This window comes from Parambassis ranga, chromosome 12 (assembly GCF_900634625.1).
Source record: "Parambassis ranga chromosome 12, fParRan2.1, whole genome shotgun sequence".
Classification (NCBI taxonomy): Eukaryota; Metazoa; Chordata; class Actinopteri; family Ambassidae; genus Parambassis; species Parambassis ranga.
The window spans coordinates 14,424,498-14,449,521 of NC_041032.1; the positions used below are offsets into that span (position 1 = coordinate 14,424,498).

A 25,024-nucleotide genomic window follows, 5' to 3' on the forward strand; every position below is an offset into this window, starting at 1 on the left:
ATATAATGAAGCCATCTGCTCTCACATCCATTCAAAAGTACCATTATGTGACAAAGCCATGTGTGAATGTTTGAATATGTGAATAAGGAAATAAACACAATTGCATCTCATTCATTTGTAGCTGCTCAGGAGTGTGTGTGTGTGTGTGTGTGTATTATGGAGATTTTGTTTTTGTCAGCTGTCATGTTTTCCCTTGTATATTCACACGTGTTTCAAAGCATGGTGGAGAAGCATGATGAAGAGTCAGAGGTGGAGGTGTATGGCTGAGCTGCACGTCTACCTCAATAAAACAGCGAGCTGCTGTGATTTTTATGTTACATTACTTGAGAGCAAGACTAAATGTAACAATCACAACTATATAGTGACACCTTGTGGTGTTTTGGTGGAACTGCTTTGAGACATTTGATGGTTTCATGGCAATAAAAACAAGCCTGTTTTTGTTGATTAGATTTCAGTAAAATCTTCAGTAGTTATACATTCCCAACATACAGCTTATCTACCGTTTCAGTGGTCAGATTTACACAGTCATGGAAACATAATCCATTCAAAATGAGTGTTTGTGTTGGAATAATAATAATAACTTTGATCTGGTATTACAACTTAATCTCCTCTGAGGTGGCGAGCAGTGACCGAACAGGGTGAACTATAGTTTGTTCAGATAAACTTGCAGAAAACAGAGGAAAAAGACAATTTTCTTACTAAATTTATTCTGAACATCTGAAAAATACTCAGCATTGGCACTGTATCAAGTGCTGTGACACAATGACAAATTTATAGTGTCCTTCGATATACAAGAACAGTCAGACCACTGATGCAAGAAAACGCACCAGGAACCTTGTAAGAACAAGTGGCATCCTTCTAAAGTGCTGCAGAACAGGGAGAACATGACACTGAAATTAAGCAATCCCTTCATCAGCCTCCTCCTGAAACAGTCCGTACTGCTGGTACTCAGACACCAGGTTGTTCATGTTGCTCTCTGCCTCAGTATCTTCACCTCATCCATGCCCTCGTCTGTGTACCGGTGGAGAAAAGCTTTGCATCTGAACATAGCTGTGAACTGCTCAGAGATGCGCTTAAACAGCTCTTGGATGGCGGTGTTGTTCCCCATGAAGGGGGCAGCCATCTTTAGGCCTCGGGGAGGTCTTGATATTGTTGGGGAGCCATTCAGTGAAGTAGCTGCTGTTCTTGTTCTGCACAGTCAGCATCTGCTCATTCAACTCCTTGATGGACATGTGGCAACGGAAGATTGCCGCTTCTGTCAGACAGTGTCCGTGATGTGGGTCACAGGCAGCCATCATGTTGTTGGCATCAAACATCTGCTGGGTGAGCTCTGGCACAGTGAGTGATCTGTACGGCTGGCTGCTTGTGAGGAGAGTAAAGACTGGCGTGAAGACGAGGTAATGGTGCCATGTTTAAAGCCAGCTTGTGTAGATCAGCGTTTAATTGTCCTGGGAAACCCGAGGCAGGTGGTGGTGACTCCCATGTTGGGGTATTCTTCACAGATCTTGCTGATAAGCGGGGTGCCCATACCAGAGCCTGTGCCACCCAGAGTGAATGTAAGCCGGAATCCCTGCAGGCAGTCACAGCTCTCTGCCTCTTTCCTCACCACATCCAGGACAGAGTCCACCAGCTCTGCACCCTCAGTGTTGTGACCCTCTGTGCAGTTGATGCCAGCTCCACCTACAAAAATAGAATCGACATCAAAGCATCAGCACTTGTGGTGCAAGAGAATTATCTGCAAGAAAAAAAAAGCAAAGTTGTCCGGCCTGAAGACTTAACCTTGTGGCCCAGACCTCATCCAGATCCAGTTTTATCTTCCCTTCACTGGCTGCCTGTGCATTTTAGGATCCATTTTAAACTGCTTTTATTTGTTTTTAAATGTGTGAATGGCGTTGCCCCGTTGTACCTCTCTGAGCTTCTCCTTCCTTACACATCTCATCGGGCTCTCAGGTCAGCTGACAAACTGCTACCAAGTGTACCTAAAACTAATCGGAAGCTCAGAGGGGACCGGGCCTTTGCACATTAGACAGGCCTACTCTGTACCTGTTTTTAAATGTTTTCTTAAAACGCACTTGTTCACATTGGCGTTTGGCACCACTTGAGATGTTGACATTTGACCTGATTTTATTTTATTCTACTTTAGTTTATCTTATCTAATTTTAATATTTTAACATATTTTAAATTAGTTTTAATATATTCTTTCATTTATTGTTTTTAGTTTATTCTATTGCATTTTTAGATGATTGTAGCACTTTGGTCAACCTGGTTGTTTTTAAACTGCGTTATAAATAAAGTTGCAGTTGCAGATCCACAAGTACAACCAGAGCCACATATTTCTGACCTAAAACAAGCATAACAGATGAAGAAGGGAATTTTAAAAATAAGAAAAAAATAATTGAAAGTGCAATTAGTCTTACTGTTACTACTAATACTATCTATTACTTCACTTACCTGCTGCTTCGCTGTAGTAGACACTGATGCTGGTAGTTGGATCAAGGCCATGCTCATCACGTATCACCTCCAAAAACTGCATAAGAAAAACACGCAATGCAATTTACGGTTAGCTCCAAGAAACAAAGCTTCTTAAAAAACTTCTGACGTCACTGACATAAAGTGATGGCTGTTTAAAGCGGGGACGTTTCTCGTAGCGCTGCACGCGCCTTTCCCTATTGGTTGCAATAGCGAATTTGAAAGTTTGCGCTACCCTCAAAGCAAAATAACATTTAAAATTAAGTGATGTTTGTCGAGGTCAGAAGACTATACGTAATGCAATAGTTGTGGTTTCTTGAATGGGCTCGGGCAGAACACGGTGATAATAAAAAACAACATTAAGTTAGCAAATAAAAGACAGTCTGACTAACCTTGGCACCAGTTTGATTGCCGTATATGCACGATTTTCCTCATGGTCACTTGAAAGCAGAATAAATCCCACAACACTCGTTTGATCTGGGTCCGTTGAATGTCTGCGTGGACAAACGGTTTTTATATATATATATTACGTTGAAAACCCGCCCCTTGCCTCTCAGCTCAAACATCTATTGGCTAATACACGCAAACATCCGTGACAGAAGCGAAAGCGAGAAGCTAGCAAAGTTGTTTCATACAAATGTTCCAATAGACGTGCAAATTCTCAGGCAAAGTATTCACCGTGAAGACTCCTCCTTGTAAACATTGGAACTATCAGAATTTCAAAATGGCTGCTGCACCCTGACCTTTTGATTGACATTCCACTGGACCAATAAAAAGCTTCCTCTGTCCTGCCCACAGCTCATAACAACCAATGGGAGTCTGTGATGAACTCCCATTGGACCTCCTCTTTAGGTTCATGCCAAACCCAATGTTTTTGGTACCTTTGAGTAACTAAATGCAAAGTATAACTGTAATATACTGTGTAATGACTGTTTCCTGTGCATGTGAACAGTTCTTGTGTGTATTTGAAAAACATATATCTTCACAGATACTTGTTGTAGTTCTATTTTATGCGTTAGAAATCTGGATATGGGACAAGAAATGATGCTAGCAATAATAATCAATAATGGACAAAAACACAGATTAAAGCATCATAGAATCATTAGTGTTTTTTTATTGTTTACTGTAATATAAATAATGGCAGGATGTAGAATGATTTTATTTATTAATAGATAGTTACTATTTACATAATTGTCAGGTAACTCAGTGGAGCATGTTATCACTGTGAAATAACACCATATACACTCCTGATTAAAGCACCATTCATAAAGGCTTTATAAGGTGTAATTGATGGCTGTAGTCATGAATAACTCCTTTTACTAATGATTTATATATTTTAAAGATAAGAAAAGATAAGATAGGACATTATTGATCCCCCAAAGGGAAATATAGTTGTTACAGCAGCATAAATAACAGGGCAACACAGTGCAAATGTACTAACAGAGTAATACATAAGTGGAGAACTGTAGACTGTAAAATAGAAAAATAAAACTTAAAAAAAAGTTGATTAAAAGTACCATAACAGTGGTTTTCTTTTGTGGCTAATAATATGTACACACAGTCCTCATATTAAGAAAGTAACCTAATGTGAATGTCAAGTAGCTCTAAGTCATTATTCATTAGCTTAGACCAAAATTAATTTAAAAACTGATTATATAGATTACAAACTTTAACCATAACCTTATCAAAAGCTACACTACCATTAAGGCTACAAACACTGTGTAATAAAAACATTAATGATTGTTTCCAGGTTTCGAATTTAAATCTGTATAGAGAGATTTTGTATTTAAATGATTAATCAGTTAAATATACCGCTTCATTGACTTTAAATCTTGGTCTCGATTAGTAGTTTAATGTTTGATTAGCTGTGTGCCTCAAGCCACGCCAAGACTAAGAACATTCTTCACAAAACCACTGTTTAGCTTAATATATTATATGCAATTAAAATATCTAAAAAAAAAAAAACAAATCGTGGGAACTTCGACATACCTTCACATGCAAAAAACATACACATGACAGATTTCAGTGGAACGCCCTCCTCGGTTTTTTATTGGTCATCTGGTGGAGTTGGGGGAATCGACGACGCATTTGATTGGTTACCGTTGACAACAATCACGTGAATTCGGCACACGATTGGTTGAGCTGTCAGGAGGAAGTCAAGTATCATAACATTTCGAGGGGATAAGCTCTGGGAGTTGACACAAGCGATTTGTCTCAAGCGAAACATTTTGGACACATTTTTTTTTTCTATTTTCAAGTTGTGTCCTGAAGTGATCACGCTGGCTGAGATTACGTTATCCGGCTTTGAACCAACCCCCGTGCCATTTCTAGGACTGGATCCCTCCGTGGACTTTACCACCACCGCACGGCAGAGAGAGGAAAGTGGGACTTTTATTGTTCAAGGCTAGGTACCTAGCTTTGGAAAAGCGGCTTGATTTTGTGTGTAAAGCGTGGACCGCAGGCTATATGGCTGCGACTTACGAGCCAATATATGGGCTTTCAGAAGACGAGGTAAGATTCAATTTCAACAAAACTTTATTATTTTTTTTTAATATGTAAACATCTATGTCTCTCACGAGAGGTTCAGCCATAGATGGCTAACGTTAGCCGAATGTCTAGCTAACCAGCCCTCACCCACGGTAACAGTCCATTGTAACGTTCAGGCAGTTGTCAATAATCTGCCTGTCCAGGACTTTACCAACCTCAAATCAAGTGATGGACGCATCACTTCGTCTTGGAATTGAACCCGTCCACTTATGACCAAGCTAGCTTTATACCACCGCGATTGTTATTATAACACACGGACGACTTGTAGCTTAGTACATTAAAGTGCTATATTTAAATACAGATATGCAGGCAGGAGAATTCGATTGATTCCTGGAGGTAATGAGCTAGATGAAATTACAAGCTCACCATTCTGTCAGACCTTTACCACCCCACCTCCTTGATGGTGAGCTGCCCACTGGACGAGTTTAGGCATGTAGGTCCCGCACTGTCGATATTCAGGCTTAACCGAGTTGACTCAGCGTTACCCTAGACCGTTCAGACTTATCATAAATAAGGTAGAATTATGTATTGATACGATGCAAACACTATTGTGTTACACAGCAGCATCATAGTCACGAGTCAAGCCTGGGAGCTATGACAAACAAGCTCATTTTCTAACAGAACAGCTGTCATAGGATCATTCAGCTACCTGCCAGACATTACTCATGTAGTCAGAAATAGTAAGGAGTATATGAAGTGATATTTGTGTCAGAGTAATATGAGGGTGTGCCTCGGATCTTTGAGTTTGTTCTGTGCTTACATCAGTAATCTCAGCTGCCACTGTTCCCAAGGATGCAGGAGAGACTTGCATCTGGCCTTATTTTTAAGCCAATTTACTGGACACCTGTCTTGACAAATACACTTTGAACTGGCCAGATCATGTAATCCCCTCAAGTAAAGATAAACACAATTAGGGGTCTGCATTCCATGAGACAATGCACTTCCTGTGAGTGTGAAGTAAACACTCAGTAATGCAACACCCCCAGTCCAACACACCATGGTCAAAAGGTAGCAGCTGGGTTCCCATCCTGGCTCGTTCCTCTGCCACTGTCCCTAGCACTATAACTGTGACAGACTTTGATCTAAGACTTTATGTAAATGTCATTAATTTTGCTTTCAGACCTACAAAAAAGATGCTTTTTGGGAAACAGACCAATCAAAAACAGTGCTAGTCTACACAGAATAATGAATTGCTATTTATATGTCTCACAGCAAGGTTAGAAAAGCTTTTCCCATTCAACATCCTTCTTTCTAGGTCAGGGTTATTGACTTAAAACGACAAGTTAGTGCAGCCGGCAGCTTAAAATACTTGAGGTGGGATGAATGTGAGCTTCTGACACCATTTTGTTGTGAATCTTACTCAGTGTTTTTGTCTGTCTTCTCATTTTCTCTGCAGCATGAAACAAGAGTGCTGCGGGTTAAGGTCATTGCAGGAATTGATCTGGCAAAGAAAGACATCATTGGAGCCAGGTGGGTATCACCACAAGGTAGTTTTTTCAGTCTAAGAGGCTTTCTTAGCTCTAAACCTAATATGTCACCTCTCTATCAACACTGTGAGAGGCGTGAGCCTGTTAAAATGTAATTATAGAGGTGGTGTCTTGCACTATTAGTAATATGATGGCCTATCAGGCACATTTATATTTAAAGAATGTTACCTATTATAAAAGTTTGCGCTGTACCTTTGTGTTCTTTGACTTGGCAGCTCTCCTTTTCTCTAGTCTTTTCAACCTTGGACAGGACAGCGTTGAGCACTTTCACTACATTCCTTCTAGTTTGCAAAGACCTTGAACTCCAATGTGTTAATCAATGATTACCCATGCACCTCTCCCATACTACTTATAACCCACCTCTATTTAAGTGTTTCTAGATAAAATACTAATAATTATACATCTCACATACTTTCACACGTGTGAGAACACCCTGATGTTAAACTTAAACTTTTTGGGATCTCTCTCATCATGTTTAATTCTGAGAAGAGTAACCATTAATATGGTTTTTTTAAACTTGATATTACATAATACCCTTCTGTGTGTTTATATTTCAGCTCTTTGTTTTTTTCCTCTCTCTCTGAGCAATGCAACTTCTCCTTTTGAATTGCAATTATCTGCAACTTTGTACTCGCTGTGCCAGAACACAGCGAGTACAAAGTTGATAAATTAATATCCCAGCATGCTCTCCTTGTGCCACCACCTGCTCTCAATTATCATTTTGTTCCAGTGCTAAGTGGAAATATTCTTATAAAGATTATAAACGTTCAGTCTTGCAATTTATATTGAGAACTTAATTGATTGAAGGGGGATTGAAATGATGTCCTGGGACTAAAGACTATTTATGAATTAATTTGCTTATTACCTTTTTCAGGCATTCACATTAAATCAGTGCTATGTATTTGGGAAAGAACAGTTGATGTAACATTGAATATTGAGACTTCTGCTCAATAAGACCCTGTTCATACTGGGGAAATCAATCTGGCTAGAGCGGGATTCAGGCCGTATCTGGATATATCCTGATAGTGTGAACACCGCGAATCCGGCTATATCCAGCTTGATTTCAATCCACCTCTCGGAGGTGGATCTAGCCTGATTGGCTCAAATGTGGCTTAGGTCTGAACGCAAATGCAGCTAGCGGTTCACGGGGACAGTGTGCGGGTCATGTACAAAAGCCGTATGTAAACAACCTTCGAACTATGACAGCTTTGCCCCGAGTTTATTTTACACAGGGCTACGAAGGAATAAACTGCTTTTTAAACCAAAAAAAAAACAAAGGAAGCAGCGACACGGGACCAAAAAAATGCACAACGCAAGTGCACACGCGTCCTACCGCAGCCTGAACGCACTCTGTATATTACGAGGCGCCACCTAGCTGTTTGGAGGACTGCAAACAAGCCGGATTAAGCCGGATTGAGTGCGGACACACGCGTGTGTGATAGCCAGATTTGAAAATAGTCTGAACGTATCCAGTTTAAAGACTATCCAGATACAATCCTACTCTAGTGTGAATGTGAACGGGGCCTAACTGCTTCCCTTTCCTTCATAAACACACCCAAGTGCCTGGATTGCTGTGTGCAAACATGTATACCTCAGAGATGGCCTCTAGGAAAGATTAAATATCATTCTTTACATACATGCTAGATAGATGACGAGACAACACCCATTTGTAAATGGCGGTAAAGAGAATTCTTGTGCAAGTCTCATCTAAATGTGAACACTTGCCGCTCTGTTAATCATAGTGATGTATTGTATCTGAGCTTTGAGAAAGCGGACACTGTCGGAAGAAGAGCTTGGCATGTTTAGCACTGTGTGAGTGCTACTCGCATGCCAGAGTGCATGTGTTAGCATCCTGATGGCTTGCTGGCAGGACAGCTCAGCCTGGCTCGGGAGAAAGCTCAACTGTAATGAAGAAACACTGAATGAGGTCTTGATATGTGGTGAGCTACCACAGAAGACAGTGCTGACTTGGCAGTCTGTCACCTCAGAAGATGCCTCAAACAGTGCCAGCTTGTCCCTTTTCTTCCTTTTAGCTCTAAATCTGTTCCTATTGCATCTGTATTCTCACCCTGATATTTTATTTTTTCTTGATAGAAACAGATTTTCCATGCAATGAAACTACAAGCGGGCCCAGCTACAATTTCCAACCTGCAGCCCATGGCGTCCTTTAATCTTATGTTGACCAGAAGTAGCCTGTCTGTCTCCCTCAGCAGGACTTTCTGTTAGTAGAAAGGAAGGAGACGAGAAAAGGCCCAGATACAGTAGACTCATTGTTTTTGTTTAGTCACAGCACATCACAGAACATGCACAAACACACAATTAGAGCCGGTGGGGGTCTTGAAAATGTTAATTAGCAATCAAATGACTACAATTTTGCTGGGGGTACATTTGCGACTCATTGTTTTTTTTTTGCTCTGTCGGTCTGTCTTCTGCACTTTCTTCTGCTCACACCCAACCTCTACCTTCCTGTGAATGAAAGTCTGCACATTAGCACATTAGCTGGCTGACTAAAATCTAATTTTGGTATCAGATTGCTGTTTAGATCTGTTTCTAAACAAGACGTTCTAACCTCAAACTGTGCTGAACAGATGCAGGCTTTGTTACCAGAAAAAGAAATTGCTGTTGTAATGTAGTTGATGGGAGGTTTATACATCGTGCCTCGCAAAGGGGTGACAACAAAGCAGCAGTCAGTAACAATGTGTTGTAGAAGCCAGTGTAAGTCTAGGGGTTCTACTTAGGTATGGTGTTTGGATGACATATTTGTTGTGCTGAAACACACCGTAATGCCTGCTGACACTGTGTAACCATGGTTCTTCGCAAGCACTACAGGAAAACATAAGATTTTATTTTACACTCAAAATTAAAAACAACATTTAAATCTGTTCGCCCCAATCAAATTGTCGCACCCTGATTATTATTATATTTCAACACCATATGTTCTGTTGTGTTGTTATTCACTGCTAAAGTATGCACAGAAATACCCAGTACAGTAGTAGCTGTCTGATTTTGGATATTGTATTTACATATGAAATATGAAAACAGTCGGAGAGTTATGAAAGCTCAAAGGGAGAATTTGTAAATTTTAAAAACCCATCACTGTACCTCATGTTGCCTGCGGGGGCTGACATCAGGAGAGCAGTTGGTTTTCTGAGTAAATATCACATCTCTACCGCTCTATCCAGAGCACGCTGGGGGATTTCTTCCCTGTCTGCGTCTTCAGATAAATCATTTGGGTATTTTTATACTGCCACACACACACACACACACACACACACACACACACACACTCTCTGCTTAGTATCTGCACAGCTCACCTTTAAAATGTTTTGCCTTTTCTATTTTTAGCCCTCTCCGTCAATTAGACATTATGGCCTTATCGCACAATACCCAAATGCAAGCAGTTTTTGTCTGCTGGCCAGACTCGGGTTTCAGGTCTGGAAGCAGGCAATGAGTGTAATCTAGCAATATGGGCTCTGGCACCTGCGTCCATGGTTAATATCATATTAGGTTTATGTAAGGACAGGGGACCTCGGTATGGAAAAAGTTACTATTGTTTGGATGTGGGTGCCGAAGCAAAATAATGTGTACATATTATTGGGTGAGTGTGCAATGCTCAGTTTGTGCTTAAATAACAAAAGTTCTTATCTTTGTTTTTGCAGCGATCCTTATGTCAAACTTTCCCTCTATGTTGCGGATGAAAACAGAGAGCTTGCTTTAGTCCAAACGAAAACGATCAAAAAGGTAAGTCCTAAAATATTGATGCTTGTTTCCTGCACAGTTCTCTGTTTATACTGATTCTGATTAGTGTCTCCTGCTGCTGTAATCTCCTTCCACAGCCGCACGTCACAATTACATCACAATCTTTCAAACGTGACTTTGTCCTTTACCTTCGCAAGTCACAGGTTTGAGATCACCTGACCAAATTGCTAGTATTTTCCCTACAAAGCAAACCAATCACATAATCCTGACAGAGAAGGACACCACAGGAAGGCACTATAAGGCAGCGCCTTCCTTATTCTGCTCAGGAGAGTCTAGAGGGAGACATTGGCCAAGCTGTTTTCCCCCAGTGACCTATTTTAGGGGAGGAAGTCTTTTCACAGTAGGGGGAGCTATTAGTCACTATTAATCTGAACAGCATACAGGAAATATTTGGATTTCAGAGTCTGTATTTATTTCCAGCTTTGTGGATCGCTTTGGGCTGCATGGTTTAAAATAAAATCTGTAATGTTGTGGGTATTATTCACCACCAAGGCCATATCTCATAATATATAATATATAATATACAGCCTGTTGTTGTTGTTTTTTTCTGCATTTTCTTATTTTCTTGGGTGGATTTTTTCTTTCCTGGTGGTTAATGTTAGCCACAAGTAAGCTGCCAGCAAAACCCTCTGTTGGAGTTGGGCAGCACAAGCCTCCATGCAGGCAGACATATGCTGCCAGTGGCCATGGTTGCTTTATAGGATATAAATAGCTGACAATGCACTGCTATGTGGAGCAGAAAAGGAAGCATCGCTGCTCGGCTCTACTGTGGGCTCCATGTGTCTTTAAGTGGGACACCTTTGATGGCATCTTTGTTGCTGAAGAGATGGTATGGAAAATGATGACATCATCAAGTAGCCCCAAGGCATTTACCAATGCTTGATGTTTGGCATGCCATTCTAGATATTTACACTATTTTTAGTATTGATTTTTTTTGTTTGCCAAGTGCATTGGGTCCATTTGTAATTCTAGTTGTTTTAACTGGGATGTTATTTTATCGCCGCTGTAAAATGTTGTGCTTATTAATCATTAAGACTTCATTGACATTTGAGTGTTTAAGTCACCAGAGGAATTTTAATGAGAAGTGTCACATAGTTATCAGTCAGCAGAGGGAAAGTCTGTAGGAGTGTGTCTGCCTGAGCTGATCCATCCCAAAAGTGGGTGAAAATCTTCAGGGGCTGTTAATCTAGAGACTAATGCCAATCACAGGGACGTGTTGTTTGCTACAAACTTCCTCTAACAACATAAGAGGATCTTTGGTGTACGAGACTGAGCCTAATTTTCTCACCGGGCCTCTTCTTTTTGCTTTCATGCATCTGTTCTGCTTTCTGTGGAAACTTAAGATGCTGTTGTTCTGTCTTTTTACTCAATGTAGACGATATGACCATATCTACGTTTTGTGTTTCAGACCCTTAACCCCAAATGGAACGAAGAATTCTTCTTCAGAGTGAGTTCGTGTTTTTGATAATCCTCCACGCAGTCTGTCAATGCAGTGGTTTAATCTGGAGTGGTAGTGTTAGAGTTGTTAATCTTGAGCTGAGCCCCGCCTTACTAGACTTTACAAGTTTTTCCACATATATATGACAAGTCCTCACCAGCTATTTATATAGGATTATAGTTTAGTGCTATGTTGTAGTTGTGAGTTATTGTGACGCAAAAGTGTCCCTTTAAAGTTATTCATGCTTTATAACCACTGGTTGACGCCTGTAACGTCTCCTCTGTATATTTTATTGCCCACACAGGTGTGTCCACAGAATCACCGGCTGCTCTTTGAGGTGTTTGATGAAAACAGATTGGTAAGACACACACTTCACTCCCTTCATTCTGTTTTATGTTTAATTGCAGCTTTATTTTGTTGCGTACAGTTGTCATGCCTTTTTTTTTATTTTACTTCATGCAGTGTGTGTCTACGTTAAAGTGTTTACACTTCCTTTGCTGATAATGGTTTTTCCAATAGCACTTTATTTTATGCTCGGTTATGCTTATAAAACGTAATGTGTCTCCAAATAAAATGTGGTAGTTATAAAGGCGGTGTTGCTGTATTTTCCTGGAATAGGTCAGTATTCATTTTACCCAGGAGATCATCAACAAGCAGGCAGAAATTGATTTCTTCTGTGTATTCACCATTTTCCTCTTGTGAACTCTCGGCACAGTTTACATTCTGCAGTGTGTTACTTTGCTCCCTTTTGGGATCGTCATCCACCAGCAGCTCTAACATTCTCTGCTCAGATGTCCCCCCCCCCCCATACAGACGAGAACACTGCTTTCCTTGACTTGTGAAATGAAACCTGTTGTTGGCCCTCAGTTGCCATGACAACTACATTAAGCCTGCCGAGTCAAGTGTTGCAGCAATTAAAAAAAAAAAAAAACAAGTACATCTTCATAATTAGTCGGCTAATTCGCGCTCGTGTTTAATGTTCACCTCTGTGAACCCTCTTCAGCAGCGATGGAGGTGAATGAAGTGGTTGTTGACATTCCAAAAAAAAAAACTCTGCAGAAGCAAAAAAGAAGCAAAAAGGCTTGTCTGGTGTGTTTGTTTGTTTGTTTGTCATGTATTCTTAGCAACTGTGCGGATCTGAAACGGCAGATGCAGCAACAACAACGTTGTTTTAGAATTTATAGCTTGATAAGGCACATTCTGTGAGGACCTCATGACGGGTCTTGACAGCTTCAGGGCCTTTGCTTTTGTGCATGGCTGACCATCGCTGGAGGTTGGGAGTGTCTTTTGTAACAGTGCCGTCTGTAGTTCTTTGGAAAGATTTTTTTCTGATTTAATCTCATTTAGATGTGTTTAAATGTGCATTATTCTTCAAATACTGATAAAATCAGAGCATGCACTGGTTCCAGACGGCCCCGCTGAGGATGTGGGGAGGGGGGGTTGTTGGCACTCGGCCTGTTAGGAAAAGGGCAGCTCTAATGTTTCCTCCCTCCCCTCACTACAGTGGGAGCTGTCTGTTGTGTAGCATAGAAGACGATGACACAAGAAAGCACAGCACAGGCAGCCTCAAGCACAGTCCTCTCCTTATATGTCTGAGGAGGTGCTTTGTGTCTACCTCCAGGAGCATGCCAAGGCAGCTCCTCCAACACTGGTCTGTATTTTTTCGAAGGGGCTGCTGGCTCTTTTATATCTGTTAATTTGTGGTTTATTTGTCAGACGAGATAAAAAAAAGTATAAGCTCGACCTTTTTAAATGATTGTAAAACTGATGAATTCTTAAGTAATAGCTTAAAATATTGTATTTATACAGTAGAGAGACTGAGAGAAAAGATTGTGTAGTCCCACAATACAGTGTAGTGTCTAGTTTGAAGCATGCATGTTATGTCATTATTTGGTATCTGGGCTTGCTGCCATAGGACCACACATTGGCATTTAGTTTTTTTTTTTTTATACAGAACATTCTCTATAACATTCCACATACACATTTATTGACTCTGCCCCACTCTGTAGGCAGCGTGTCATCAGAACTGGCTGCCAAGTCATGATTCTTTCTTGTACTCCATTCTCTTCCTTCTTGATTCTCTGTCTCCAGTCGATAAGGCTCGTCTTCTTCCTGCCCCCTTGAGCACAATGGAGAGCTTTGATTCTTGTTGTCTTCTCTTCTGATACACCATCACTTAACTTGTTGCTGGTTGCTTTTTGAGATAGACAAGGTGACGCACATGGGTCAGATCAGTCATAGAGTTAAAGACAAGGCACTCACTTTTTGTCCACGTTTTTCTGAAATGCCAAATAATGATAGGGACTTTGTCAGCTCTGTGCATGGAGGCAGTCAACTCCTTAACGAACTCTAGCCTCAGGGCAAAGTAGTACATGCTGATACTCTGGTGAATTACACTGCTGTCAAGCAGTACAAGGTGTTCTTTAATGAATGTACACCATGTTGTATGTAAATTCTCTGTGCTCAAGCCAAAGAGAATATTAGAACCACTTAAGCATCGCAATCTGTCTGCTTGATTTCATTTAGCATTGCAGACTAGGTTCACAGCTGAGTTGTGTCCTGGGTGGTTTTTGGATGCGCACAGAGTGGCCTATAAAACCACCAGCCAGTTTTGAGTATTTGGCTGTGTATGGGAGACATGCGTGCATGGCCGTTCTCTTTCAAGTAGACACGTCGTTCCCCAGAGATGACTGTTCCGTTTGCCTTATCAAAGCTGCAATCTGTCAGATAGTCTGCTCTTTACTCTGCTGCCACTTTTTTTTGGTCCATTTTTAGCAACAACTTCCTTCCTTATGCTCTTTCTTCTATATCCAAGCTGCAAGAAGAAGAAACTGAGTGTGGTTTACACTCTGGGCTCTAGCTGGTATTTAGTAAGTCATGATGTGAGCAGTATACCTGGTTAAAAGAGGATATGATAGGGCATTTTTGTTTCATTTTCTCACTCTTCTTCTCAGTTTTTTCCCCCTTGGCACCATCGTAGGGTGCTGCTCTGATCAGTACAACGTGGTTTAATTGCCCATATTGACTATGATGTTTTGAGTTTCTGGGTAAAGTAATGTCACAATGATCGGCAGAAGAAAAAAGTACATAGACTTTGATGAGAGATGTGAAGGCAGATGAATGCACTGTGTTAGAAAGAGATTATGTGAATGAAGGGAAGGGTGGGACAGGGGGGAAGCAGAAGTAGAGGGGGGCAGTTGGCACTTTGAGGGCAGCATGAGGTTTGTAACAGGAGGTGGTGGGGCCATTTGTAGTCACATGACTGACAGGCAACCCACTGTCACCTCGGAAACCAGGAGCGCTGGCAGCTCTTATCCAATCACGTCAGGAATGCTGGCTGTCACTCGGCTTAGGGCTATTTCTGCTGTCTGTCGCTAGTGCTTGGTAGTACTAATAGTTTGGTATACAGGGATCCTTCTCTCTTTTTTTTTTTGGGGCTCCCCCCTCTCCCCTTCCTCTCTTTAGACTTCACTCTGCCTCTCGTCTTAGTGCTGAGTGTGAAGGTGTCAGCTATTTGCTGTGGTTATGTTTTCGCGGTATGTTAATTTCTCCGTACGTTTACTGTGGGAAGGAAAGTTGTGGAAGAGTCTCTCAGAGTGAGGGAGGGGGAAGGGGGAAGACGGGGAGGGGAGGAATGGAAGAAAAAAGAGGATCAGTCATCTACCCAGCCAAAGGAGAAGTGGGCGACACTAGAAGACTGAGACAGGAGCCAGAGGAGAGAACCAACAGGCAGTCAGAGAGAACGTGAGAGGGAGCGGGAGCTGTGGGACGTGAGGTGAAAATGGCACAACGTCTGCGTTTGTACTTTGGCTCAGGCCGCAGTAACACAGCACCGGAGATACTGGAGGGAGACTCTGAGGAGCAGCAGGGAGACAATGATGTGGTCATGGCACTCCGTATGCAGCCACCTCCGCGGTCTAGGCCTTCTCAGGAGTCAGCTATGCAGCACGTCCCATCGGCGGCTTTTGCTTTGCGCTCCGAGCCTTCGCTTAAACGCAGCTCCTCCATGTTTATACCCCAGCTTGCCTCCTACACAGAGCCTCGTCCCACGAAGAGCTCGTCCATGCACATTTCTCTTCAGCGATCAAATGGCTCAGGTAATGGAGACTCCAGTGGCCAGGCTGACGATGTCCCGCCGCCTTGTTATTCTCCTCCAGGACCTGCGCCTGCCTATACCGAACCGCTGAATAGAGTCGACTTTCCACATCATCCACCTCCTCCATACTGTGGCCCAGAGTCTTCGAACTCGCAACCTATTCTCACAGGGCCGAACCTTCCAAAGCGTAGGGTCTTTAGTATTGGATCCAGGGGACATACTATGCATAGCAGAGGCCAACCTGGTATCAGTGTTGGCGCCATTTGCATCCAAAGGAATTCTGATGGTTCTGATGTCCAGCACTTCAGAATTCTTCCTTATGGTGGTTCCGGCTGGTCCGTTCAGCAGCAGAGCCCAGACCAGTGCTCTGGTGTTAATGGCGCAACACAGAGACTAGTGTTTCAGCTCCAGCAAAATCAGAACCAGGATCAGAGCCAGACCAGACAACAGGTTGCAGCATCACAGCCAGAATGCACAGATGTTGACCACGGCAGCTCCAGGGGTTGTCGTATGGTGCGTTACCCAAGAATTCGACTGCAGAGAAGTTCGTCTCATCAGAGGCTGTTGCTGGAAAACAAAAATCGGCAGACTGGTGCTGACAGCCCGAGTATAGAGGAGGATCAAACGGACGAGGAGACAGAAACAAGAAACAGAAATAATGGTTGTACGTTTAAAATCAGTGGGGAAACACCCAGAAGACAGCCACATTTCAAGATATATTTCACCCCAGCTGGAGGTGGAGATCAGGATGTGAGTCTTGGCCATGAACTGACACGGAATAATCCCAAGGTAAAGATTATTGAAAAAGTTTGGTAGGATGTTAATCTGCTTATGAAACAAGCTCATCTGTAACTCTAAAAACACCTCACGTGATTTGTAGACTCATTGTCCTCAGTGTTCTGGTAAAAAATACAAAATAGTGGCCTTATCTTGGTCACATGACATTAAGTGGAGTAAGTATAGATATGGTCTTGCCAAAAGCATGGCTGATAGTAAGGTTACAGATGGAGGGAAATTTATGTAGTCACTATCACAAACGTTTATCTCTAATCTGTAAAGATTGGTGTACTTAACTTTTTTTTTTATTTTACTACCTGGCCCCAGCTCAGATGAGGAGAGATCTGTATGTGCAGGAAGAGGGTGGTGACATTCTGGGAACAGAGAAGCACAGACGCAGTTGCTGAGCTAAATCACACACTGGCTTTCTTTCACTTCATGACCACAGGCATTTGAAATTTTACACAGGCAATTCAAGTTATGAAAGAAAAACAGGAACAGGCGTACGTATGATGGATAATCCCCCCACCACCACCACCACCACCACCCCGCACTTGTTGCCTTCTGTTTCACAGAAATGTGACACTTAAGTTTTGATAATACCCTTACGCTGCAGTCAGGGCTCTTTAAGAGTTGGCTGTTTCTATCTTTAGTCTGTTTCGAGCGTGGTTGTTGATTTTGAGAACAGGCAGGCGGCCTGCCTTCTCTGGTTCTAGGCTGGTATGGATGTGTATCCTCGCAGCTGCTCTGTAGGTGATTAAGAACTAAGATGTCATAACTGCCCAAATAACGATTTAAAAGGTTCAAAAGCAACATCAGTGTTTTTCCTTAAAGTCTTTCGATGTTGCTGTCCGCTGCCAAAGCGATGTAAAGGCAAAGGTCTGCGATGCACAAGCTTTCCTCAGTGTTTACGTAGAATGAACTGAACCTTAAAAATGCAGCGTTACATAAAAATAGATTTTAACTTAAGGATTACTCCAGATAGTTTGGTTCCAAAAGAAACTGTCTGAACAAATTGCTTTCCAGTGTGCTGCCTGAGGGTTTATTCTGCTCTGGTCCACAACATGTCTACCTCGTCACCCCTGGAATAAAGAAATATAATTATTTAAAGCCTCTTTAAAAGTCATGTGTGCACATTTTGACTAGTCAATAAGAATAAGTGTTCTGACTTGGTCTAATTTAGGGCTGCAACAAACGAGTATTTTTTGATACTCGCCAATTATTTTTGCGATTACTTGAATACTTGGATCACGCGTAAAGCTACGGCTGCATCTAGCAGCAGGTGGATACCTGCTTTGGACCGCTGCAGTGTCATAGCTTCAGCCCACGACCGCCTCCATGCCCGGCGCCAAAAGTGTGTGTGTGTGTGTGAACAGCTCACCCGTGTCTCGAACCCGGGACCTCTTGCGCCCCAAAACGCAAGAGAATCATTCCTGATGACGTCACTAAATGAGTCACCGTGTACTAAATTAGTTGTTGATGCATTTTGCCCTTGAATATTACTCGAGTACTTGAGTAATCGTTGCAGCCCTAGTCTAATTAAAGTTTGCAAGTTGACATTGCTCTAGTGAAGATGTGTGCCAAAAGTGCGGTGGTGAAAGTCAATGCCACAAAAAGTCTACTTATGTAAACAATACACGTTGTAAAATATACACATATAAAAACAGGTGCTATTGTTTTACCTGGAAGGAAATGCAATTGAGTAGAATTACTTGGTACGTTGGTACCACTTAGGCTACACTCGAATACATATTGCACGCCACCTTCTTTAGCTCATTTAAGTCATATGCTGACATGTGGTGACTCTCTGGCATCCTGTTTCTCTAGAACTCGGAAATCCTCATTTAGACCTAATGACAGGTCTTCCCCAACTGGTTGCCTGGAGTCTGGAGTGCCCCTTTTAAAACCCATGCACGGGATAACATGAGTGTGCATGTGTGCCAGACGGAATAGCTGCAGACAGCTATTCCGCCCTGCCTAGATCCCCACGAGTTGCCATTCACAAAGAGACTCTGCATGCCACTAGACCGGCTATATTTACCTGGGGCAGGACTGCAAATGGATGGGAAGGGGGACTCTGTTTTTATTTTGGTCTCATCGTTTGTTAAGAAGTGCTATTGTTGTGAAGGGCTTTTCTCTGTCAGCTCTGATGTCTCTGAGGTTCATGCCCTTGTAATTTAGTCGTGTCAGCACGGAGACTGTCAAGTAGGTGAGGCACCCTCTTCACACCTCAGTGCTAGCCTGGACTGAATCCAAGTGGCCCTATATCATATACTCCTATGGTGTCCTGAAGCTTCATAGCAGTCCTGTAGCTTGCATTGCCAATTCTTAGTTCTTCATAGTCTAAAGCACATTTTATTTTTACTCACTTGTTCATATCTGAGACTTACTAAGGCCCAAAACGTGTGAATTGAACAGCAACATCTCTTTATATACAGTATCCATAAAAAGAGTTGTGTTGGTGTGATCTGTGGATTCAGATCAGATGTGCTGTAGCTACCTGGAGACTGCAGTGTGTTTCACAGAAACCAAAATCTATATAAAACTCAAAAAGCGAATGTTACGTGGTTATCTGGGTAAACTGACCTGCAGTAAACGTGAGTTATTTTCCACGATGTTTTCATACGTGCATCAGGCCTCTTCCTTTGTCCCCTCCTCCCTCTCTGAATGTAACCTGGTCCTGGGAGGCAGCTGCAGGCTCAAATGTGACCCTTAAATGACTCTGCAATTATATCCCTCTGCATACACATACCCACAGCTTAAAATGCTTGTTATGGGTAAGGATGTAAAAAAAACACTAAGTCTCTAGAGAGGACATGTGTCCCATATGAGACAGGCATTGCTCTTTCAAAAGATGGAAGCAGCGAGGTCGCTGTTAATATTGTTTACACTGTGTGTGACTCACTGACCACAATCATTTTCACATTAATACAGACCAACATAGGTGAAGGAGACTACTATGGGATTGTCATACTCAGGCGTTTGTTGGTAATGAGTCATCTGAGTCGTTTGGGAAATGAAGTTAGCAGTGACTTATCATTTCCCAGATGGAGTAATTTAATGTGCATACTGTGTGTTTCAGTGTAGGTGTGTGTGATAGAGTACAAATACATTAACAAGTGTTGGTTTATGTGCCTGTGCATTAATAACCTAGTGTTTTTATGTGACTCATTTCTAACCTTTCACCATTTAATTCCAGGTCTGTTAACAGTGGGGGAAGTAGGGCCCTATAAAATCTGTTTTATTTTGTCCCAAATTACGTTTTTTTACGTTTTAATTGTTGGGAAATCTGTTTTTTACAGTATAGTTTTTTGGGAATCCCATTTTTTGACCTTATTTTACTACCAGAAGCGTTGTGTTTTTAATGTAAATGACTAAATTGAATAGAAACTAACTTAAATTTATTGAGTCACGTGGCGCACAGAAGTCGTTCGGGAACTGCTCGGCTCTGTACTGAGGGGCGCAGAGTTTCGCAGTTTTTTTTCGGTGACGAAGGCAGAGCTGTATGCAGCCGCTTCGCCATGGTTACAGTGTTTTGAAAGGGGCGGGGCTCAGTCTGTGGAAGGGGCTTCTTGTGCTACCCGGATTAGCTTCCCTTCATGCAGTTTTCCCCAGACATACGTTCCTCTTACACGCGAAAACTGCGCTACAGTCAAATTATGTCAAATTCTGCGATCGGCCAATTCCGCAATTCCGTGATCGCGGAAATCATAGAGCCCTAGGGAAAACCGGTGCACTTTCTTCCTAACACTGCTTCTACTTATTCTTTAGAATAAACCAGCATGGTAGCTTTACACCTCAAGTTAGTCTGAATACTGTGTAGCTACAACTTTCTGTCTGTAGATGTTAATGTTTCGCTTCTTTTAGTCTTGTTTTTGTCTCATTTTTAAGCTCTTCTCTGCTACTTCACAGTTAGGAGGCCACAAATATGATTAAATTTCATTCTCACATCAAGTGCATATACTGGATTTCCCTCACTTTGAGCTCAGCTGGAAAATGTTTCCATCACTTCATGCTTTTTATGACTGCACATTTTTGTGCTGCAGTGGAGCATCATTCACAGATGCCACAACTTTGAACATTTCTGCCGTTGTGCATGAAAGCCTCAGAGCACACTACTACACACAGCAGATTGCAGACTGTTTGCAAACTCATTAAATCCTCCACACCATAGTTACACAAGTGAAACTTTGGACTACGGAGGTTACAATGCACTATTTCATCCCAGCGTCTCTTGTCAAATCGGTGTCAGTCCACGCCTCTTGTCTAAATGAGTTATGTCCCACACACAGGCTACTTCCAAGAATGGGCTATTTCATCTCGGACAGGTAAACACTGCTTGATCATGGACAAATCATTGGGCCTCTGAAATCTAAAAACATACACTTTCCTTTGTTCTCCCCTGTTGTCATATCTGTCCGACTCTCCCTCTGTCTAGTTGACTTGGCTTCTTTCTGGTGGCTGTGGATGTTGTTCTCCTTGCTGGTTTCACAGGTTTTTCCTCCTATAATGTGATGCAAAAGGGGCCTGTCCATAAATAACATCCTACACTGAGCCTTCTCTCTGGACACCTGCAGAAATCTGGGCCGATCTGTAGAGAAAATAATATTAAAGTCACCTGATCCGTGACTGTAACACCTGACAACGGAAGATATTGTATGATTTGGTGCAGTAGTTTCTGTAAAATGTAGCAGAAAGTGGTTACCGTAGTGTATTTTGGCTGCAGATGTCCACAGGTGTTCATAAATAAGGCTATTTCTGGATGGGGCTGCCTATGACATGAAAATCTTTTTGCCTTTCTCTCCATCTGTGACAAAAGACACACAAAATCATACTGGTGCACATGGTTAATTTAACTCGACATTGTGGTTTTTCCCTTCACTACCCCTGCTGGACACGCTGGCTTTCCCCAGACACGCTCAAAAAAATGTGTTACTTCTAAAATTACACCACTAAAGGTGACCTTATATTTTCTTTCCTCCCCCAGACTAGAGATGATTTCCTGGGACAGGTTGATGTTCCTCTCAGTCATTTGCCGGTAAGTTATTACACGTGTGTGTGTGTGTGTGTGTGAGTGTGTGTACTTGTGTGGGCAGACTTGACTGCTTTTCACTGTTTTGAATACTCAGCTGTTTCTTATCTTCAATTTTGCTGTGCCGTATTAACCTCTGTGAAGGTCAGGCAGAGAGTGTGTGTGTGTGCCTGCTTGGAGTGTGAGAAAGTGTTGCGGCACTCTACTGGTGGTAGAAATGGAAACTGGGTTGTCTTAAATGTAAACAGAATGACTTTGCTGAGGGCTGGCTACCTTCAAGAGCCAATCGGGAATGCCACACTTGACAGATTCACACACTCGCATATATGTGGAAAGTGTAGCTTAGTGGGGAAAATAAGAGCGACAACAACATGCAGAATCGGTGTGTGCTGCTTGGGAGTCTTTTCCAGCTTAGCTTGGAGCTGCTTGTGTGTCTCTCTAAAGTTCCGTCTAAGCTGTCAAACTTAAAAGCCTATCAGTGAAAGTTGTTGGGGTTAATTATTAATGTCCTATTTGGCATCCCACAGGGGCTGGAAATTAGGAGTAGATAAGAGCTACAGCTGAGTCATGTTGAGGAGTGAAGCCCAGAGGACAAAACGTTGAAACTCTTATTTTAGCTATTAGATAAAGTGGTTGAGCAGCCTTGTATAAATGTTGTCGACTCATTTCTTTACTTTATCAGGATGTTATTCTTGCTTATTCATAGTTACTGGACATTACGTTTGGCATCACCTCCTTACTCTGTAAGGCCTTTTGTAGAAGGATTTCTTTTATTTCTCATGAATCAGGACAGCAGTGTTGACTCTTCAGAAGCAGTCTGTGTTAGCTACATTTTCCCCCCAGTGGATCCTAGATCGAGAGCCGCCACATATACGTCATTAATAGCTACACTGCATCTCAGATTTTGTTACTAAAACCGGCATCCTAGATGTCACTTTTGATATCAGCTGTATCTCGCAGATCAGTATGTGGTGAGCTGCAGTCAGTAAAGATTGGTTCGGCTCAGTCAGGATCACACTGAGCTGTAATTTACAAAAGACTTTTTGTCTGCTATGTAATAGGAGAAGTACAGCAATGCATACATGTGCAGATCGGTTGTACCCATCCTCTAAACTGGTGACACTGTCAATATTTTGATAGTGTCTAACATGCACAATCACTTGTCTGTTGAAATGAATGAACATTTGTTCTCAATTTGCAGACAGAGGACCCCGCCATGGAGCGTCCCTACACGTTTAAAGACTTCCTTTTGCGGCCAAGAAGGTCAGTTTGTACTGGATGTGACAAACGTATTTGAGAAACAGTCTGTAGATATAAATTTCCCTCTTTATTAAGTGTTGAAAAATGAAGGTGAAATTCCATATGGGACTAAAAGGCTGACATATCCTTCTAGTCACAAGTCCAGGGTGAAGGGTTACCTGCGCCTGAAAATGGCTTATCTGCCCAAACAAGGAGGACACGAGGAAGAGGCTGGAGAAATAAGAGAGGAGGCTGAGGTAAGGTTCTGTAAACTGTTGATGTAGCATTACCTAAAGCATGGCCTTCCAGTCTCTCACCTTCACTTCTCACAGTGAAAACACAGTAGAAAGTTAATGTCTCAACAGAAATGTGAGAGCAGGAGAAGAAATTAGCAGACGGGGGGGAAAAAGAATGGCTCTTCTTTTTTGTTATTTTCTCTGGGAAGCATCTCGCTGCCAGAATCTGGTAAAAGCCTTTCCAGGTCAGAGTCTGGAAAAATCATTTACAATGCAGCCTGTTATTTGGAGAAATGGAAGCTTTCCCTCTTTTACTTTAATGTGTGTTCCTGCGTGTGTATGTGTGATCCAAGTTTGGACTTCTTGTGGATTGTGGAGGAGCGGTAAAAGCACAGTAAGTGTTATAAGACAGTGAAAGGCTTCACAGATAAGGTGACATCGAAGCAGACAAAGTTCTGAACCTTTAAGCCACTTCGAATAACCTCCCTTCACATCATGTTCTCACTGTAAAAAAAAAAATGTTTTTTACTTGATGCTCCTATCCTCCACCACCTTCAAAGTGATATGTATTATGCTTTACTAGTGCTCTCTGTTTGTTGTGGTTTCCATCTGAGCCTACCTATCCTTTCAAGTGTTGTCAGCCTTACATTTTGTTCAGATATCCCAGGCTGCTGGCAGCTTTTCAGAGTAAAATAAACACCAGTAAATGTCAACTCAGACACTGAAAACCACAACACAGGAAAAAAAAAAATGCAACCAACCACATGTTTAATGTAATTTCCATGCTTGAATCTAGTGTGTGATGAGCGGCTTGCTGGGATATGTGACCATCTTTGGCAAAAAAATCTGGACTTTCCCTTTCAGGGATGGGATGAGTCTGCAGACTCGGGCTCTCAGAGACCCCAGCAACTGTTGCCTCCTTTGCCTCCAGGCTGGGAAGAAAAGGTGGACAACCTGGGACGCACCTACTATGTCAACCACAACAACCGCACTACACAGTGGAAACGGCCCTCCAACATGTATGTTGGCACAGCACAAGACACAACATTTACAGAATAATCATCTCCTGGAGACTGTTTTATATTGGGGACAGATAAAAGAGAGGTGTATGCAAATGAATTGACTAAAGCTGAAAAATCTAAGCGAAATCTGTAATGTTTCCGGCCCTTTTCCGACATGTGACATGTGATTTATAATGTCACACCACTTCTTTTCTCTCAGGGATGTGATTTCAGAGACCGAGAGTGACAATCAGCAGCGGCAAATCCATCAGGAAGCACACCGCGTTTTCCGTTCCAGGCGCCATATCAGTGAAGACCTGGAGAACGAGCACCTGGAGCCCAGAGACATAGATAACGTGAGCGAGCAGAACATAAACATACATACATATATATATATTTATATGGTCACAGCTGTTCCCGGTCACACTAAAACATATTCTATTGTGTCTCCTTGTTTTAGTCCTGGGAACTCATAACAGAGGAGGATAACGAGAGCCTGACCCAGTCGCTTCCTGGTCCCTCCTCCATCATGACGCCGCAACATCCGCCAACACCCGTCACACAGGAGTTCTCGGAAGATTTAAATCTGAGGTTGTCACTCACCCCTGACACTAATGGTGAATTGCCAGGCCCCAGCTCTGCTCTGGTGAGACTTGACCCAAACCACATCTGACCTAATGTTGTCACATTACAATTTGCAGGACGTGCCGTTCTGAAGTGAAAAACTTTATAATCTCTCCCTGCTTGCTTTAAAACAGACCCAGCTGTCAAACAGACTCCGTTCCTCAAGCATGACGGATGGCGTCAGCGATCAGGCCCAGGCTCCTCCTCTTATGGTACATATGTCTAAACCCTTGACTTCCTTCCTTCCTTCCTGTTGTCTTTCCTTTTTTACCCCCTTCCTTTTCTTGTTACCTTAGCAGGTCGGTATTGTTGTCTCTTC

The 25,024-nt window shown here is 42.2% G+C and overlaps 1 protein-coding gene and 1 pseudogene across 9 annotated transcripts in view; one reads left to right on the forward strand and one right to left on the reverse strand.

Moving 5' to 3' along the window:
* Nucleotides 1-766: 766 nt before the first annotated feature.
* Nucleotides 767-5,490, reverse strand: LOC114443715 (tubulin beta-4B chain-like; annotated as a pseudogene).
* The window catches only part of nedd4l (NEDD4 like E3 ubiquitin protein ligase), a 35,090-nt gene continuing 14,698 nt past the window's right edge, over nucleotides 4,633-25,024 (forward strand). For 2 of the 9 annotated variants that reach the window (XM_028417998.1, XM_028417999.1), the window contains exons 1-12: nucleotides 4,633-4,980; nucleotides 6,413-6,486; nucleotides 10,163-10,244; nucleotides 11,671-11,709; nucleotides 12,005-12,058; nucleotides 21,561-21,611; nucleotides 22,807-22,868; nucleotides 22,999-23,101; nucleotides 23,945-24,099; nucleotides 24,302-24,437; nucleotides 24,542-24,727; nucleotides 24,840-24,917. In XM_028417998.1, the coding sequence (XP_028273799.1) occupies nucleotides 4,936-4,980; nucleotides 6,413-6,486; nucleotides 10,163-10,244; nucleotides 11,671-11,709; nucleotides 12,005-12,058; nucleotides 21,561-21,611; nucleotides 22,807-22,868; nucleotides 22,999-23,101; nucleotides 23,945-24,099; nucleotides 24,302-24,437; nucleotides 24,542-24,727; nucleotides 24,840-24,917 (1,065 nt within the window). In that variant the 5' untranslated portion in view covers nucleotides 4,633-4,935. Of the gene's footprint in view, nucleotides 4,981-6,412; nucleotides 6,487-10,162; nucleotides 10,245-11,670; nucleotides 11,710-12,004; nucleotides 12,059-15,095; nucleotides 16,586-20,865; nucleotides 20,902-21,560; nucleotides 21,612-22,806; nucleotides 22,869-22,998; nucleotides 23,102-23,944; nucleotides 24,100-24,301; nucleotides 24,438-24,541; nucleotides 24,728-24,839; nucleotides 24,918-25,024 lie in introns of those variants that run through there. The other 7 variants (XM_028417991.1, XM_028417992.1, XM_028417997.1 and 4 more) reach the window with 6 other exon arrangements.